Here is a 20,452-nt window from a genome sequence, read left to right on the forward strand (position 1 = left end):
TGGTGTATATTTCACATTAAAATTGAAAATTGTATTTTTGTGCATTTTTCATAATAATAAACGTAAAATCTGGGCGAGCCTGGGAAAAAAGAGCTTGGGTGTTATATTGTTGACTGTCTTAAACTAACTTTGTGTTCTTCCATCTGCAGAGAGACGGTGAATATGACGGTGTATGAAGGTGTCAGGGTCAGCACGCCTCTCCTCAGACCTTCTGTCTGTCTGTCCAGAAACTTCAGCACAGTAAGAACACTTATCATGGTTGGGATTTATTTAGGGCTGATTCTTTAATTAGCGAAACATTTCTGTCCCCTAGCATGATTTTAAAGAATTTTAAAATAATAATGTGGTTTCTGAAAATTGAAAATGGTATTTTTGTGCATTTTTCATAATAATAAATGTAAATTTTTATAACTTTGGCAAGTTGTCACAAGGTCTGTATCTCAGTAATTAAGACGTTGTAAGTCACAAATGCTTGATTCTTCATCTAAACTGTAGTTTGTTTGTCACTTTATAGTTTCCCAAAGTTTTAAGAAAAGTCATTATATAGCTTATTACGCACAATTCAATAATAGATAATATATTAAGATATGTTGTGGAACATGGTCTATTTCTGTTGTAGACTATTTTATTTAATTTTTAAAAAATTTTACATTTCAAAAATTCTCTCATCGGTGTCAATAAACAGCAGGTTATCACTGTGACAACATGCCCCACTGTCCAGGTCTCTGTACCTATACAGAAAAAAATTTAAATCAAAATAAATAAAATCACATTAAAAGTATCAAAACCTAAGGCTTCTTCTAATCATTTTAAAAGTCACAACTTGTGGAAACCTACAAGTTTATAGGGGGAAAAATAAAAAGAAAAAATCAGAATCAGGGCAATTTTTTAAAGGCGGGTTAAAAAGTGGAAACTCCTGAAGCCTGTGTATAAAAACCACTTCAGAAGCGTTGTTCAGAAGTCTCCCGAGTTTGCTTGAAGACATCACACAAACTTTCGCAATCACAATGCCGTCAGCTCTGAGTAAGTGGAGGCGTTAGACCGATCGGACATCCTCGTGCAGACAGACACATCTTCTCACTTTCTCTCTCTCACTTTTCTCTGCAGACAAAGCGCTCTTCCTGTCTGTCATACTGGCAGTTTCCATCTGTCTCATGGTGGATGCTGTGCCTGTGTACAGCAGAATGGGGGAGTTATCTGAAACATCTGGGGATGAAGTTCAGGATGTGGATGTGAATAGTCCTCTGAAAGACCGGCAGAAATGGTATCTGATGGCAAGAGATCTGCACAAGGATGTCAAGACTCTGCGAGATGAACAGGTGCTTTTAAAAACAGAATAAAACAAAGGTGCATCATTCTTCTGACTGTCTTAAACTAATTTTGTGTTCTTCCATCTGCAGTTTGACAGAGATTTCAGAGAGACGGTGAATATGACGGCGTATGAAGGTGTCAGGATCAGCACGCCTCTCCTCAGACCTTCTGACGGCTGTCTGTCCAGAAACTTCAGCACAGTAAGAACACTTATCATGGCTGGGGTTTATTTAGGGCTGATTCTTCAATTGGGGAAACTTTTCTGTCCCATAAGCATGATTTTAAAATAATAATAATTTTAAAAATGTAGTTTCTAAAAAAGATTTAAAAGTTTAATTTGCCAGAATGTCTTTTTTTGTCACTATATAATCCAAGTATTTCCATGTGTTATTTATATAGTTTTGATGCCTATTACTATAGCTGTGGAAAATAGTTAAAATAAATTATGTTCAAATGTTTGACTGGTACTTTACACTAACTTGATGGCATTTGCAATGTTTCATTACAAAGAATCCATCATCGTTACGATCAAGCCAAGCATTTTATAGAACCGAGTTTTTCCCAAAACGTTTGTTTTGCTATAATGGGATTAAGTAGTGAAGTGGAGCACATCGTTTCTAGAACAGATATTTTCATGATTTGAGTTAGGCCATCATCTACAGAAGCAATCTAAGTTCAACGCTTCAAATTGTAGTATTTGCAAGTGCAAAGCTTATCTAACTTCCCCTACAAAAAAATAAACTGTCATTACCGTTCAACACACTTTCATGGCAATTCGTAACTTTTTTACATTTTGGCAAATCAGTGACTAATTTGTATGATCTCATTCATAAAATCTGCATATGCCACACTAATTTAATGCTTCTTTCATACGAAAAAACGTACATTTTCATTCAAAGCACATTAATGCAAAACCTTGTGAAATAGATTGGGTTGATATCGTTACACAAACTAAATGCAGTTGAAAGTTAAGACAGATCTTTTTATTCAGCACATGTAATAATTACAAAGTTCTGTCCTGAAACTCTAGATGGCACAGGCTGATAGGTCCTCAATCTGCTTGCAATCACATCACTCTCTATAGGGCACAGCTGATTAGTTCGTTATATCAGTACCCAATGAGCTCGCTGCTCAACCTTTAAGTACTTGGTTAGCACTTGCAGCATGCTTTCAGAAACCCTCCACCTTCCCCAGCTCCACCTGTATAGATCTGCTATGAGTAATTCATGTACGCAATATTGTACAGCAGCGTATCGGTGTTTGTATTGGCAGTAGCAAGTCCTGTTCTTGCTCAGCAGCACTGTAGTAGATCTATTCCACCAAGACCAAACATATCAGCTTAGTCATATCCATTTCCATGCCAAAACACTTCGAGAGTTGTCATGACAGAAATGTTTTCATTTGATTTTCTCAAATATTGGCCATAAATACACACAACTTAAGAATCTCCCCTCATGAATGTTTCAGGAAAGGTGTCTGGGGCGCATTTACAGTGTCCTGACGTGGTATAAAGAGAACTGGAACTACATCGAGAAGGAAAATCTGACCTCAACCCTGGTCAACGACATCAAACACGAGACCAAACGATTGCTGGAGGCCTTTAACAGCCAGGTAAACACACCTGAACTCAACATCTCCGATCATCGCATCCTGACCAAGAGGCTGACCTTGACGTCATTTTAAATGTCAACAAGTGATTTTTACACTTTTGAAATTAAATCAAAAATCGAATTCATAGGTTTTAGAGCATAAACATCCAAAAATTTGGTAACACTTTACAATAAGAAAATTCATTACATTTTGTTATATAATCAAATCTAGAGATTATCTAACTTTCCCTCCAAAAACTGAAAAATGTCATTATTGTTCAATACACTCTCATGGCAATTCATAACTATTTTACATTTTGGCAATTGCTGGCAATTTGTATGAATTTGTGCAATGTCATATACGATCTGCTTAAGTCACACTAATTTTAAGATTTTAGAGCATAAAGGTAATTTACTATCAAAGATTACTAATACATTTTTTAAAATGTTAAAGTTGTTGACATTTTCTAATGCAGTATGAACTAACTTAAAAGATCAATTGTATTTTTTATTAACATTAAAGATGAATAAATGCTCTGAAAATGCATTAATGTTAACAAATTAGTCATTACTTTAAGGTGTTACCAAATAATGAATTACACTTTTGCATGTTGAAGATCGAGGAAGATCAGTCAAAACAATAATTGATGAATAAATAGACTGTGAAAAGTCATGAAATGCAGATTACTCAATTCATAAGGACCCAATAATCTCTGAAGACTAGTGATAGACTGATATCAAACAGGTCATTTCAGCACTGCAGTAGCTGTGCACTCAAAACCAACCAATCGGAGCTAGTCGTACATTAGCAGTGTAAGTGGTGGCGTGACACATATTTAATGTTTATTTCTACCTCCAGCTCCAGGTGAGTGAAGGACAGATGGATCCGATCTCCAGCAGTCCTCTGCCGGTCAAATCCGCATGGATGCACAAGACAACCGTACACTCGATCTTGTTCAACTTCACCAGCGTCATGATCGACACATGCAGAGCCGTCAATTACATGAGCAAGAGGAAGGGTGGACACCGGGGAAAAGACGTGAAGAAACCCAGTGACTGGACCTCTGAGAAGAACTAATCAATGCTAATTTATTTGACTTATATATTTATTTATTGACCATTGCAAATATTTGATTCAAGGGCATGATAATTTAATATTTATGAGTCTGTACTTTTAACTTATTGAATGTCTCATTTGTACAACGCAATATTTATAAATGTAATATTTATGTGTGTGTACTTTTATTTACTCCTGTACTACTTCTGTACTTTCATTTGTACAACACTGAAAATCTGTGCGGATAAATATTTATTAAACATGTTTAGTTTATTAGAAACTGAACGGCGAGCACATCCTGAGATTGTTTACAATGACCTATTCAGATTAAAAAAAACCAAGACAATTCAATTACATTGTGTGTGTTTCTCAAGACAATGTTTTAGAAAGAAGAAGCAAATGTCTTAAAAAAACAAAAAACCAAAAAAAAAAAAAAAAAAACAGGGTGGATGAGAGAGCGAAGTATTTACATCCCAGCACAACATTCAGATCCAAGCAGTCAGTGTCCCAACATGAGTGGATGGACGATTACTCGCTGGTCTCAGATTCTTCAGTGAGTTTGGCTGTTCAGTGGGAGGATCTGATTCATCTGTAGTGGCTGTCAGGAGCGTCTTCATCCCCAAAGCAAACTGAAAGATAAACATCTTCATCAGCTCTCTGTGGTAAAACACTGTGAGCTTCACATGTTCAACTCACACAACTGACCTCAGGACTGTGGGCTCAGGCATCCCTGGATCAGCTCCACGTTTAAAACCTGAGAAATTAATAAATAAATAATAAAAAAAAAAAAAACTGTAAATAAGTCTCAATGGAAACATGGAACAGATTCAGAAGCATGAACTAGTGGTAAACCAGGTTTTTTAGTGGTTGTTGCTGATCTTTAAGAGAATATCATGGCACATAAAAAAATATATACACACACACTATATTGCCAGAAGTATTGGGACACCCCTTCAAATCATTGAATTCAGGTGTTCCAATCACTTCCATGGCCACTGTCAGGTACTGCTGCAGGAAAACAGGCGAAGGAAGACGAAGATTCTCAAAACATGTAGTTTAATGTTATCAGACAGGCAACAGGTAAAGACGATACCGGACCAAGAACTGAACTCAGGCAGGAACTTAAATACACAAAGGTAAATGACAAACAGCTGTGGAGATGATTAGTGTCCATGGTGACTGAAGAGTGGCAGGAACAGAGAAGCACATGACAATAAAAACAAACAGAACATGACAGTGACCGCGACAGCCACAGGTGTATAAAATCAAGCACCTAGGGATGCAGACTGCTTCTACAAACATTTGTGAAAGAATGGGTCGCTCTCAGGAGCTCAGTGAATTCAAGCATGGTACTGTGATAGGTTGCCACCTGTGCGATAAGTCCATTCGTGAAATTTCCTCACTACTAAATCTACTACAACTGTTAGTGGAATCATAACAAAGTGGAAGCAATTGGGAACAGCAACTCGTAAAATCACAGAGCGGGGTCAGTGCCTGCTGAGGCACACAGTGCGCAGAAGTCGCCAACTTTCTGCAGAGTCAATAGCTACAGACCTCCACACTTCGTGTGGCCTTCAGATTAGCTCAAGAACAGTGCGTAGAGAGACTCATGGAGTGTGTTTCCATGGCCAAGCAGCTGCATCCAAGCCTTACATCACCAAGTGCAATGCAAAGCGTCGGATGCGGTGGTGTAAAGCACGCCGCCACTGGACTCTAGAGCAGTGGAGACATGTTCTCTGGAGTGACGAATCACACTTCTCTGTCTGGCAATCCGATGAACGAGTCTGGGTTTGGCGGTTGCCAGGAGAACGGTACTTGCCTGACTGCATTGTGCCAAGTGTAAAGTTTGGTGGAGGGGGGATTATGGTGTGGGGTTGTTTTTTCAGGGGTTGGGCTTGACCCTTAGTTCCAGTGAAAGGAACTCTTAATGCTTCAGCATACCAAGACATTTTGGACAATTTCATGCTCCCGACTTTGTGGGAACAGTTTGGGGATGGCCCCTTCCTGTTCCAACATGACTGCGCACCAGTGCACAAAGCAAAGTCCATAAAGACATGGATGAGTGAGTTTGGTGTGGAGGAACTTGACTGGCCTGCACAGAGTCCTGATCTCAACCCGATAGAACACCTTTGGGATGAATTAGAGTGGAGACTGTGAGCCAGGCCTTCTCGCCAACATCACTGCCTGACCTCACAAATGTGCTTCTAGAAAAATGGTCAAAAATTCCCATAAAAACACTCCTAAACCTTGTGGAAAGCCTTCCCAGAAGAGTTGAGGCTGCTATAGCTGCAAAGGGTGGGCCAACTCCATATTAAACCCTACGGATTAAGAATGGGATGTCATTAAAGTACATGGGCACGTAAATGCAGGCGTCCCAAAACTTTTGGCAATATAGTGTGTGTATATATATATATATATATATATATCTCCCAACCGTTCAAGTTTGGTGCCAGTAAGTTTTTTTTTTAAAGAGATTAATAGCCTTATTCAGCAATGACACATTAAACTGACATTTATAATGATTCGAAAGATTACTGTTTCTGTTCTTTTGATCTTTCTTTTCATTAAAGAATCCTGAAAAAAATGTATCAAGGTTTCCACAAAAATATGAAGCAGCACAACTGTTTTCAACATTGATAATAATAAGAAATGTTTCTTGAGAAGAAAATCATCATATTAGAATGATTTCTGAAGGATCATGTGACACTGAAGACTGGAGTAATGATGCTGAAAATTCAGCTTTGATCACTGGAATAAATTACATTTTACAGTATTTTTAAATAGAAAACTGCTATTTTAAACTGTAATATTTCACAATATTATTGTTTTTACCGTATTTTTCATGAAACAAAATGCAGCCTTGTTGAGCAGCAGAGACAATAACAAATCTTACCAACTCCAAACTTGAATCATTTACAACTGGATGTTTTTTTTTTCTGCATTAAAGTAACTACAATTTAATTAGATTTTACATTTGCAAGATGTTGAGAAATTAAGGGGAAAATTTGTCGTAAAAAAAAAAAACAAGGATTTATTTACTTAATGCAATTTATTTTGAATTTTGGGGTGAAATATAACTATCATATTTTTAGGGGGGAAATAGCAGATGTTCTCGACAGCTTTTGTGAGATCACTGATCTACAGAGCAGGTGACACTCGATTTAATGCTGATATATGTCAAATGTACGTTAATAATGACAAATGAGACACAAAACAGCTGAAAAAAAAATATTTTACACAATATTTACTCAATTGAAAATGAAAAAAAAAAAAAAAAAAAAAACATTATACATTAGCAAGGTGGACGGTCAGTTGATTTTAGATTTGACACACTTGTTAATCAGCCATTAGATGTGGCCAATATCAGACGTTTGATCAGCATGACTAGCATGGAAACTTCTGAGGGTGTATATGACAAAAATCAAATGACCGAATGCAGGCTGATATATAGAACAATATTTGGCCATATTTTTTAAAGGATTACATTAGAGTTTGAAGACAACATCATCACTCTCGCAAGTCTGGATTCCTCAATTCTCAGGAACTTACAGAGAAGCTCGATTTGACTCGATTGGCATCATGAAACTGCCTCACATCCTTCAGAGATCCGGAGCGGACAGAGAAAAGTCCTGCGTTGCAGCGCTTACACAGGAAGTGACTCCAGCGAAAGGGCACAGAAAGCTGCAATTCTTCCTGTTTTCATTCAATATTGGTGTGACTAGCACAATAAAAGCAACATTATTGTGAGATCTCTAAGAATTTAGACGTCAGAGCTGATTCATATCAATTTCACTTATTGTGCAACACGCTTCAAACGAGCAGTATGGCAAAACAATGACAAAACTTTTGCACAAACTCTTCACAACAGTCTTTTGCTTTTTATATTTTATTACAACACGGTTCTCTCGGATAGGTGATTCTGATTGATCAATTGTGAGGTCTAATTAAAGAAGCTCACAGCTGCACATAAAATACTGCAATCCACACAACATAATGGGAGACATATCAGAGTTCAAAAGAGGACAAATTGTTGGTGCGCGTCTCGCTGGCTCATCTGTAACCAGGACAGCAAGTCTTTGTGGTGTATCGAGAGCTGTGGTATCCTGGGTAATGTCGGCATACCACCATTCAACAGGAGTAACTGTGGATGCGAGAGGAAACTGTCTGAAAGTAGGGATGCACCGATACCATTTTTTAAGGACCGAGTACGAGTACCGATACTTTTTTTCCCTAGTACTCGCCGATACCGATGCCTATACATTTATTAATTTCTCTCTCTCTCTCTCTCTCTCTCTTTTTGGTGATGTTGCAGTTTTCCAAGCACAACACAGTGAGACTAATGAATGTAGGACAGCTTCTTTATTATTACTCTAATGAAAAAAGCATTTTTATGTGCTTGTCACAAACTTAAAGAACACAAATTTCACAGTGTCCAATAACCTTCAAAGGGCATAATTACCTATATATATATATATATATATAAAAAGAAACAAATTACAAACAATACAACAAATACTACAGAGATACAAATGAAATAAACTTGTTTTTCAGATACAGTAGGTTTATTTACCATGTATACATTTATTTAACATATTTTATTGTTTTATTAACATTAATGACAAATATAGGCTATAGTCCCTTTAAGACCGAATCCATGGATACTGACACATATCCTGTTTTCACCCAAATGTTTACGTCCACTTAAGCCATAACCGACTGTATTTACGTGAGATACTCCACACAATGGACATTTTGACAACTATGTGTGCATTTGACCATTCAGGCGCAAGGAGAACCGATCGCACGCTGTCTGAGAGAGAGAGAGAGAGCGAGAGAGCGAGAGAGAGAGAGAGAGAGAGAGAGACAGAGAGAGAGAGAGAGAGCGCGCTTCTGGTTTGTGTCATTCAGTGTGATTCCGCCTATCCTGCCTTCACTAATCGATAACGAATTGTGATTGAAAGCATGCAGTTCGCAATGTGTGAGTTGTCTTCATTAATTTTGAAGTATTTCCACACCTCTAAGGCTGACATTGTTTCTGCTGCTGCCGTCGGTGTCTCCGTGCACGGAAAATTCTGTCAGTTACGTCACGTGAGGTATCGGTCTTTAGTATCGGGGGTATTTTTACTATTACAAGTACATGAGCTTGGTATCGGCCCAGTGCATCCCTATCTGAAAGTATGATGTCCAAGTACTAACCTGGCTTGTATCCAAAAACATAAACCCACAAATCACTGCAGAATTAAACACGCACCTCAACCCTCCTGTTTCCACCAAAACTGTTCATCAGGAGCTCCAGAGTTAATATATACACGGTCGGGCTGCTATAGCCAAAACTTTGGTCACTCGCACCAATGCCAAATGTCGGTTTCAATGGTGCCAACTAGGGACGTGACAGTGAGGAAATTTTCCAAATGGTTAATCGACATTCAACAGCCTCCTAATAAATGTTGATATCCCGACCCAACGCATCTTATAGTAGATTAATCAGATGTCTATTACAACTTTCATCTGCAAAAGGTTTGCGAATGCAAACGTGAGCTTGACCGAAAGTGTAACTCCGATTGTGCTTTTAAAAGTGTCACTAATATTTCAGCAATATTTTGGATTCAATTTGCACTTTCTGATCAACCAAAATGTTATTTTACAGTATGAAAAATCACTGATGATTATTGCTAAATTAATTATGAATAGAATTTAAAGGATATTTTCAGCACAAGATAAAAGCTTGGCACTGCACAGCTTGCATTGAACCGTATTTTCATCTATCTTGTCAAAGTGAAACTAGACATCACTACGTGACTTCGAGGCCATTCTCTCTCTTCTCAAGTCTTTTGATGCTTGCTGTGGAAAGCTAAACAATTGGAGCTCAGGGCGCCGCCCAAAGTGCTGCTATAACCAATCAGGAGAAAAAAGAAAAAATACATTGATCATCGTTTACATGATCGATCGTCGCTGTCACGGTCGAGTACTCGGTCACTGTTGCACATCCCTACCTCTGATTGGCCATCGTGTTCATATGCTCAACAGATATGTCTGTGATTGGCAAGTAGCCAATCAACAGTGCTCAAAATGCTAGGTGGGAATTCCGGTATCGTTACATTTTTAACATTTCAGTACCGACTTTGTACCGAAGTACCGGTACTTTTGACAACCCTAACCATAAAGGTGGGCCATGTGTCAGCATGATAATGCACCAAGCATGCCACACGAGTCTTGAAAAGTGAAACCAAAGTGTCTCGATCGCCCCCAGGTGGCTGGATGCATTATAGGTCATAAACCCCGCCCTCTCCATGTAATGTAACGGAACGTGAGACAAATTAAACAATCAAATTATACGCCACTTTTTTTTTTTTTTTTTTCAAAGATGGTTTCTGTCATTTTAGGCAGTTTTTAAATCACGCTGATGTTCTAGTGTTCGTTCTTTAAATAAGTTTGGTTTTAGTCAGTTATTTGATGCTATAAAAATGCAGGTTTTGACGTTATGATTGACAGCTGAGATTGACAGCTTCTCTGAGCGAAGTACTCACTGAAGCACCAACGAACTTTCTTCTGGATCTTCAGGAGGAGATTGGAGCTTTAACTTTAATTTCTACATTTCCAGAACTGTTTATTTCACACCGACATAATGAGTTGTTCTGCTTTATTAACCGTTTCTGTGGGAGTGTGGGCGGGACCTTGATATCGCACCTCCACTTCGAGCTTGCTACTGCGCAGACTCGAGACTCAAGATGTCAGCGCCATATTGGCACACTGGCGACTTCACTTACTACAACGGAAGAGAGTAAAGGTGCGTCGTCCATCTTTTTTTACAGTCTATGTAATGCACCAATACACACAGCAAGACTGGTGACAGACTGGTGGTTTGATGAACATGAAAGTGAAGTTAAACATCTCCCATGGCCTGCACAGTCACCAGATCTGAACATTACTGAACCATTTTGGGGTGTTTGGGAGGGGTGAATGAGAAAATGTTTTCCTCCACCAGCATCACATAGTGACCTGAACACTGTTCTGGAAGAAGAATGACTCAAAATCCCTCTGACGTCCGAGCCGTTCTCTAGAAATGCTAATGTTTAGACTTGTGAGGCTTTTCCCTGCGAGGCAGTTTAGCAGACACACAAAAGGCTACAACTTCCTTTTGCATCTCATTTTAAATGTTTCCCATCATGCCAAAAATACAGAGGCAGGCAAATTTCTGTGGAGTGTATGAATCAAGAGCAGAGTCCCTAAAGCCTCATTAACATTTCCTGATTTTAAATTTAACAGTGATGACACTGCAGGACGAAGACGCCCACTGAACCCTGCTGTACAATCGCCCGTCATATCTGCTGAAGAACATTAACTGCAGCCATAATCATGATGGAGCATCACACCATGTCAATCATAGCTGCAGGAAGTGATGCGTGTTCAGATGCTTAACGACCGCATGCATGAAAAAACTACATCAAATGATGCAGTCACCCTGTATTACAAACAAACGCATCCCAGAAGCCCTTTATCCTGACGAACTGTCCTGCAGTGACTTCGGTCAGTGACGTGAAACCTTACTTAATGACCGACATTTCCAGTAACTAGAAAGATTAATAATTAAATATATGATACGATTTAATGATAAATTAGATGCACACAGAAGTGATGAATAAAAATGACACTCATCTAGAACACAAGTTGCCCAATGACAGATACAATGCCAATACTACAGAATATATAAAAAAAATTACCTAATATTTACTAAAAAAAAAAAAAATCTGCAGAAAATGCTTATCTGCTAATGCTGATAATCTCAAAACCATCGAAATTTAAGCGATCAATTGGTTTTTCTGATATATCAGCATCGCTAATAAGCATATCAACATTACACAATGTAAACCAATAAATAATTCCAGATTTAAGGTGTGTTAAGTTTGCAAATATGCAAATATTAGTAATAATTAACAGGAGACTGTATCTGCTTTTAATTACAACTGATATCTTCAGACATGTGTACGTCAAAAGTGTCTCAAATGCTTTCAAACAGAAAAATAGCATGGAAAAACAGACATTATATATCAGCCAGGCCAATTAATAGGTCAATATAGAAATATAATAAAATCTATTCTTTTAAATTATCAGCATTGGCCCGTAATTACACCCGACTGGCCAACAGGAGTGGTATTTTTTTTAACATGTAATCACCCTAAATTTACCATCAGCTATATCAATGTAAAATGCTCATTGTCTGTTTACAAATGTTTCAATTTGCATAAATAATGTGAAAATAAGCATTTAATTTACCAACTTTTAACTGTTCATTATATATATATATATATATATATATATATATATATATATATGTACATACATATTCATACATATAAGTATATATACGTGTATATATACATATATCAACCAATGTCCACCTTTTCTCTAGATATTAATAAAAAATATTTTTTTCTAAATTATCATACTGAATAAATTGTTTTATATATTTGGTTTTCATTACTGAATAATACACTATAACTATCACAATGAAGACATCTTACAACTCAACACCACAAAGCTAGGGTTATGGTCAGGGCGTTGCTATGTGGTTGCTAGGTTGTACAGTAGTTTCTAGGGCGTTGCTAGGGTGTTGGGAGTGTTTATAGCATGTTGCTGTGGTTTTCTAGCAGACTGTGCTAGGGAGATCAGTGTTGTTTTCTTGCCTAAGTCACCGTCAAATCTTTAATCTGGTTTATAGATATGAAGCGGGTCCGTAATGTAAAGTGTAATCGCTTATAAAAGTATAATTAGACTGAAGCATCATTACTCCAGTCTTCAGTGTCACGTGATCCTTCTGAACACATTCTGATTTGCTGCTCAAGAATGATTTCTGATTATCTTCAATGTTAAAACAGTTGTAGTGCTTAATATTTTTGTGCATATATTTATAAACTCATCACACGACTAAAATGATTCATAAAACCTTGATATAAAGCATGTAAATACACAGGATTCACGCGCACAGGCAGGTGAGTGCAGTTTACTGACCCAGATAAAGCACAGTGGGGATGAAACCCCAGCGGATGATGAACTGGCCGCACTGGAACACCTGCTGCAGCCGCTGCTTGCTCTCTTTGCTCAGTTTGGTCATGATTTCGATCAGATTTGATCAATTATCGTCTCTGGATCCGATGTGGAGCAGTGAAGGGCACGGAAGAGCGCAGGAACCACGTGTATGCCGTAAAGTGTGCGGCGGTGCTCCTGTGGTAACCGTTTTGCGACAGTCGCAAAATGGCAGCCCACTGACACCTAGCGGCCACACAAAGGACATCGAGACACTAGCAGGAACAATGTAGAGATTTTACGTAATGTCTTCTGATTTATTAGTCATTTATTTATTGTAAAAATGCGTCATGAATGCTAAACTTAATATTGTATGTAAATGTATGCATTTTGACAATTTAGTTGAATACCTAATTGATGGCAGATAAACAACAGAATCCGTCAAACGTATATTATCTCTTACTACACTATATAATTATATGACATATTTACAATATTTTAGGTTTAATTGACAGAATTTATATGAAAGCAATTTACTATGAATTCAGACTGAATGTTTTGGCTCAATTGGGACTATATTATGATGAACATGTTTGAGAAAAAACACAAAGAACTAAATAATAACTGCATGAATTATAACAATTATTAAATTAAATAATAAAAACATTAACTTTCCAATCCTACAAATATAAATGAATTATGTACACACACCTCATTAACAAATAGACATTTAATTTTAATATACAATAAATTCACAGATCACTATTGCTCAATCATTTAATCTATATCCAAACTATTCAGGTGGAATAAATCTATTTTAATTAAACGATGATTAGTAAAACATTTATAGAGAATTTTTCTTACAATATAAAAATCTCAAGGCATGCTGAAATAGAAATCTTTATTTTCAGAGACTGTAACCATGTTATTTTTTTTGATAAAAGGCAAAAAAAAAAAATGACTTTAGTACAATAATATTTACAGTTCACAACAAAATATTCACATTCTCAAAATAATCTGAATACAGACACAACCACTGTTATTGATGACCCACTTCAAATTAAAAGCACAAACCATTATGACCAGAAAAATGTCTTCAAAAACATTTTCCAATGAGATGTCTTCCTAAAAAAAAAAACAACAACAACAATAAAACCAGATAAATAGATGCAACAGCACAGTGATGCACCAATGAAAAAAAAATTGCTATAATTAGTCCAAGAAAAAAAAAAAAAAAGAAAAAAAAGAAAAATCACATTGATTTATCTTTAATTCTTATATGAAGAAATGATTTCTGGCTTATAATCACACTGTTTTCTGGGTCTCTGCATTGAAAGCATGACATCAGTATGACACACGAGCAGCTGCTGAACTCCTATAATACCTGTTCTTCATCTGCCGCGTGTCACAGCATCTCTTATGGCCTTACGCATCCTCACATACAGCAACTCAAACAATAACCATATTGCTTTTCAGATACCGCATGAAAAACGCTGTAAACGAAGACGACTACTGTTTTGTTTTGGTGTCTTAATTCCACCAGATTTTCCACTCGAGCATCCAAATTCCCATGGAAACAGTGTGAAATGATGGCTTCGCTTCAAGCCCAGTGCATGCTGGGATACAAAGAGGAGGGGAACCGCTGCGAACGCACACATAAAAATCACACAAATCTTAATACGGTTCAGTATGTGTGATCTTCTCTCAAACGCTCCCAAAACAGATACAGCATTAAAAAACACACAATACAGCTCATAAATCACGTGTAAACTTCATGGATCGACTTCAGGAACAAACTGGGAAAAAAGTTAAAGTTTTTTTTAAAAACACTTACTTCAAAAATACATGACTTTGGTAATTATACACAACCGTAGGGAAAAAAACAGACAGACTTCCTGTAAGGTGCAGTTTTGTGCCACAAGATGGCAGCAGCGCCACGTCTGTATGTGTTAGAGTCGCATTACTGTAGTCAAAAACCAAAGTTTAGGGTCACAGGTCAGAGGTCACGTGGATACTAATGGTGGGCGAGCGCTGCCGATGCTGGTGGGCAGGGCTTAGGTGCTCCAAATAGGCCACACCCTCGTCTTGCAGGCCACCTTCGGGAACGTGATTGGATGTGGGACTGGACGCACGGCTGGACGGCTGGTTGCCGGTGGCGGCGGCGAACACGTTGCTGACCTGCTCGAAGGAGCGCGAGAAGACGGCGCTGGCGGTGCGCGACAGGCTGAGCGAGCCGCTCTTAGGCACTGATTGGCTGGCCGTCAGCGTCAGGCGTTTGAGTGACAGGAGCTCCAGGTTCTCGCTCATGGCGCGGACGGCCGCCTGCTTGCGCGTCAGCTGATCCATGCCCGTTGCCGCGTCCTTCTCTTTATCCTTGTCTTTCTCCTTGTCTTTGCTGGATCTTCCCGTCAGGCGACGCAAACCCTTTCCCGCCGGCTTCCCGGAGCTGTTGCTGATCACGATGGTCGGTGGGCTGCCCTGACCGCCAGACGCCTGCGTGCAGATGCCCTCGTCCACCTCCGCGATCTCCGTCAGCTCATCCGGGGAACCCAAATCCACTGCGTCTGTGGGCGGAAGAGACGAGAGCACAGATTTATCCCTCTGGAGAGCTGAGATTTAAAAAACACTTCCTAGAACTGTCCTGCATCATATTTGATGAATTAAATCCAATTGTTTCTTACTCATTTTGGGGTGATGGCAGCAAAAACTGTGCTCTATTACAAAATATTATATGCATTTTGGAGCATTTTTGCTTTTGACAACCATTTATAAAGGTGAAGAAGTCTTGTATTATCTCTTAATCACTAGAAAAATGATTCCTCTCTTCCTCTGAGTCAGGTACAACTCAAATTCTCAGCTGATTTTCACATATTTGACATTATTTTATGCATAATTCTGATTTTAATGTTAGAATTATGGCCAAACTTGACCCAGATGTTTCCTGCTGCATCTGTGGGTGTTTTACATCATCCAAACAGCGGCAGAAAATTACAGATTTTGTGAGAAAAAGCTTATTTATGAAGTTATGTAAAGCCTTTGGATGAATTTTTTCCCACTCCTTTGCAGACTGAAAGTTTATTTATACATTTTGAATACTTCTTTTTGTCATTAAAACAGAAACTCATATCTCATCTTTAATGAACTTTTTTTTTTTTAATGACAAAAGCAATCAAATCAAATATATATATATATATACACACACACATTATATATATTATATTATTATTATTATTATTTATATATATATATATATATATATATATATATATATATATATATATATATACACACACACACACACACACATATATATATATATATATACATTATATATATATATATATATATATATATATATATATATATATATATAAAAACTGTGATAAAATGTTTTTATTTATATTTTTAAATTCAGCATTATCCAATCAGGTTATATTAGGCATTTTTGCAAATCAGCAGAATATATTATTTGAAGATGCAGGGCTGTGTAAATGAAAACACTACCATATATGTTATTTTTTTTTATATTATATATATTATATTATTAATATACAGCATAAAAGGTAAATAAAGTATAAATCTCACAAAAAAAAAATCCATGTCATATTTTACCACAAAAATAAAAAGTATTTTAATTAATTTATTACAAATTAATAGTATTAATAGTATTAATTTACTATTTTTTTAATTATTATTATTAAAATAAATTATTTCATTTAACTAATTTTTATTTTTGTGGTGAATTATTACATTTATTTGTGGGATTCAACCTAAAAAAAAAAACTGGTATTCGTGAGAAAACTGCAAGGTTTTATGGGTTTAAGAAAAGCTAATTGTTCATTTAATTATAAAAATTAAAAAATTAAAATCAATAAAATCAATATAAAATACCTACTAAAAAAAGATGAAATATTTTATTTTTTAACCTGCATGTCATGTGACCATTAACCAACATCAGAGACATGCGAATGTGTTGTTAAATTATTGAAATATCAACCTTTAATCTCAGAGGGATTTAATATTTTAGTAAAAATTTTAGGTCAAAATGGTTCGGCTAGCAAAACTTTGGGAATCCCTGCTATAATGAGAAAAAACTCATTCTTAATGTAATCAAAAATGATGTAACTGTAATACAGTAATGAAAATAAATGGTATAACAAATACTACTATTATATATTGTGTTACTATTATTTCCCCCCACATTATAATATAATAGTAATGAGAATTTGGGGGTAAATATGCTTAATTTTGTGCTTAATCATGTTGAAATATGAGCTGCATAATTCTAGACAGTTTTTGTGAGATTCACCTAATAAACCAGATGAATTTTGCAATGATTCAGGTTTTGAACACATTACATGGTTTTAGAAATAGAGATGTTTAAATTTACATGAATGTTTTCAGAAAATGCATTTTTATCAATGCATCTCGTACAGTATGGTTCAGAAATCACATTTAAGATACACAGATGAGAAAACAACACCAGATCTCAAACTGCACAAATATCCTTCTATAAGAGAGTTAAAAGAGTGTTTTAGGGAAATAAAGGACCGCCTACAAGCAGGTGTTTCAGCAGAGGGAGCTGTTGGCAGGAGGGATGTTTTTAGGGAAAGGAAGGAAGTGTCCGACATCACAAACAAGAAGCTCAAACTAGAAGAGAAAGAACAGACTGACATGACAGGAAGTTCAGATGGAGTCTGACACAAAAGCTATGAAGACTGTTTTTTGTTGGGATGCACAATACATGGCAACCGTATTGGTAATGGACAAAATTATGTGCTCTTATTTCCATGAAACATCCTCTCTGAAGGTTTGCTGATGGTTATATCAGACGCATCATTTCCTGTCAGTCTTGTCTTGTTTCTCAGGCATCTAAAGGGAGGTCGTTTCCCTTGGCAACCCAGTGGATAAGTGTCGGGAAAAGAAGGTTTCGTAAATCGCTTTTCTGAAAGCAGCATCGTGAGACGGGATTTAAGCAGTGCAGGTCATTTCCATAATTGGTTAGCTGTGATTTCAAGAGGTTTGATTGGATGGAAAACACTCAGGGGCGAAACGCAGAATGGAAAAAAACAGAAATATGGAACGAGTTGGCGAATGCGACAGAAATAGACGCAAGAGTGTGAGACAGAACATCAGAAAAATCAGGGTCATTCACAAAGTTAAGGAGATGATTTCAGGAGTCTGTTAATAACAGATAGAGGAATATTCCAGATCAACACAAGCTCGATCCACAACATTTGAGATATAATGTCACTCACCACAAACATTTTGATTCATCTTTAAGTAAAAAATAATTCAATAAATATGAATAATAATAATAATAATAATAATAATAATAATAATAATAATATACTTGTACAATAGTTATAATATATAATTTAACATAAATAAGTAATAAATATTTATTTAAATAAATAATAAATGAACAATAATAATAATAATAATAATAATAATAATATACTTATACAATAATTATAATAATTGTATCTAATTACAATATATAATTTATTATATGATAAATAAATAATAAATATTTAATCAAATAAATAATACATGAATAATAACAATAATATATTTAATTATAATAATTGTATCTAATTACAATATATAATTCAATATGCAATAAATAAATATGTATTTAAATAATAATAATATATACTTATCTAATTACAATATATAACTTAATATATAATAAATAATAAATATTTATTTAAGTAAATAAATTAATGATAATAATAATAATAATATTTTTAATAATAATTGTAATTATTATAATAATAATAATAATCTAATTACAATATAATTCAATATATAATAAATAAATGATAAATATTTACTTAAATAATAAAATAATATACAATTATAATAATTCCATCCATTACAATAATTCCATTACAATATATAATTTCAAATATAATAAATAAATATTTAAATAAATAAATAAATAATAATAATAATAATAATAATAATAATAATAATACTTACACAATAATTATAATAATTGTATCTAATTACAATATATAATTTATTTAAATAAATAATAAATCAATAATAATAATATATTTAATTAAAATAATTGTATCTAATTACAATATATAATTTAATATAATAAAAAAATAATTAATTATTATAAATAGTATATTTAATTCTAATAATTGTATCTACTTACAATAATTCAATATATAATAAATAAATAATAAATAATAATAATAATATACTTTATAATAATTGTATCTAATAGACCCTTTTCACATTTCCGGGTTTCTCAGAAGCGGAAGTCGTCATAGTTGGTAAAATTCTATAGCGGTGAATGAGAGAAAACATTAAATATATTTTGTGTGTTCCCATTTGCTCAAATAGCAAAAGAAAAACTCCACAATAGTGTTTTCACAACTTTCATAAAGAGGAAAAAAATAGAGAGCGATTGATAACGGCAGTCAGAAGAGAGAAAGATGTTAAGTGTCACTCCCACAGCAGCTGTTTTATAAACACCCTCACAGCAGAGGGATGCAAGCAAAGATAATATAATACTAAGTATATTGTTATAAATGTACATATGTTTTTTTTAAAAATGAAAATATAAAAAACTTTGCATGATTTACGATATTGATGATCGTTAAAACGCGTCATCACAGTCTGTGAAAAGGGTCTATTACAATATAAATATGTAAAATCATAAATATGTAAAACTGTTTGAAAATATATATGCATGCACACAAACATGTAGATGCACATTAATAGAATTAATCCACCTAAAAAGACAAAAAACAAATAAATAATAAATTAATCTAATTATTATCTATATATAGTAAATGATTTCCTGTGTTAATGGACATTGTGCCACTAATGCTGTGGATAAAGCTTTACCTTTGAACCAAACACATTCCTTCAGAAAAGCCAAAGTTGCTCGTTGATGCTCTTTAGGGTTTACATATCATAAATAATTGACACGCTTATCAAGACGCTCCGCCCCACACAAAGTACCTCTGGGCCCGAGGGGAGAGGGGAGGGGTGTGCGGGACGAGGGGGTGGGGTGGGGTTCTAGAACTGAACCCGCCCCGCGGAGGGCGTCCCGTCCTCTAGGTGCCTCCGCACGGACTTCTGCCTCCTGACCTCTTGACCTCTAGGGTCGACCCCCACCTCTGTGGCGCCCCCTAGCGCCTCCCCCTCCGTCCTGCTGCGAAGAGCCTCTCCGTTGGCCAGTCGTTCCCCGCTGACCCCCGTTACGCTAATCTCAGGGATGGGCCCCGTCGGGCAGGAGTCAGGGGAGTCTACACTGTCCTCCTGAGACTCTGAGACACACACACACACACACACACACACGGACACATGCATGATGGGTGATGTGATGTGACAAATGGAAATCAAATCTGAAACATCTCAAGACAAACATCAACAGAATCAAAATTATAAGATAAAAATGGACACAGATGACAATGACATGAAAGTGACTACTATTTTGAATTATATT

The 20,452-nt window shown here is 35.9% G+C and overlaps 3 protein-coding genes across 8 annotated transcripts in view; 1 reads left to right on the top strand and 2 right to left on the bottom strand.

Annotated features, from left to right (window-relative positions):
• The first annotated feature begins 876 nt into the window (after positions 1-876).
• il6 (interleukin 6 (interferon, beta 2)) lies at positions 877-4,308 on the top strand. The gene is made up of 5 exons (XM_051873835.1): positions 877-1,023; positions 1,108-1,319; positions 1,401-1,511; positions 2,779-2,922; positions 3,760-4,308. Exons 1-5 carry the CDS (start codon positions 1,008-1,010, stop codon positions 3,976-3,978), a joined length of 702 nt encoding a protein of 233 aa, XP_051729795.1. The 5' UTR covers positions 877-1,007; the 3' UTR covers positions 3,979-4,308.
• On the bottom strand, positions 4,193-13,213 carry tomm7 (translocase of outer mitochondrial membrane 7 homolog (yeast)). Its single transcript, XM_051873836.1, has 3 exons — positions 12,967-13,213; positions 4,663-4,711; positions 4,193-4,586 (listed from the first exon to the last, which is right to left on the bottom strand). Exons 1-3 carry the CDS (start codon positions 13,067-13,069, stop codon positions 4,571-4,573), a joined length of 168 nt encoding a protein of 55 aa, XP_051729796.1. The 5' UTR covers positions 13,070-13,213; the 3' UTR covers positions 4,193-4,570.
• A 652-nt stretch (positions 13,214-13,865) lies between these two features.
• The window catches only part of hycc1 (hyccin PI4KA lipid kinase complex subunit 1), a 39,214-nt gene continuing 32,627 nt past the window's right edge, over positions 13,866-20,452 (bottom strand). For 5 of the 6 annotated variants that reach the window (XM_051873827.1, XM_051873828.1, XM_051873830.1 and 2 more), the window contains exon 11: positions 13,866-15,545. In XM_051873827.1, coding sequence (XP_051729787.1) covers positions 14,971-15,545 — 575 coding nt within the window. In that variant the 3' untranslated portion in view covers positions 13,866-14,970. Of the gene's footprint in view, positions 15,546-19,965; positions 20,274-20,452 lie in introns of all 6 variants that reach the window. The other variant, XR_007926675.1, reaches the window with a different exon arrangement.

This window comes from Ctenopharyngodon idella, chromosome 19 (assembly GCF_019924925.1).
Source record: "Ctenopharyngodon idella isolate HZGC_01 chromosome 19, HZGC01, whole genome shotgun sequence".
NCBI classification, from domain to species: Eukaryota; Metazoa; Chordata; class Actinopteri; order Cypriniformes; family Xenocyprididae; genus Ctenopharyngodon; species Ctenopharyngodon idella.

Coding starts and splice junctions, on each gene's coding strand:
- il6 (XM_051873835.1), top strand. Junction 1,320..1,400: donor AGACTCTGCGAGATGAACAG/GTGCTTTTAAAA, acceptor TTCCATCTGCAG/TTTGACAGAGATTTCAGAGA. Junction 1,512..2,778: donor TGTCCAGAAACTTCAGCACA/GTAAGAACACTT, acceptor TGAATGTTTCAG/GAAAGGTGTCTGGGGCGCAT.
- tomm7 (XM_051873836.1), bottom strand. CDS start 13,069: ATGACCAAACTGAGCAAAGAGAGCAAGCAGCGGCTGCAGCAGGTGTTC. Junction 4,712..12,966: donor CCCCACTGTGCTTTATCTGG/GTCAGTAAACTG, acceptor TTAATTTCTCAG/GTTTTAAACGTGGAGCTGAT.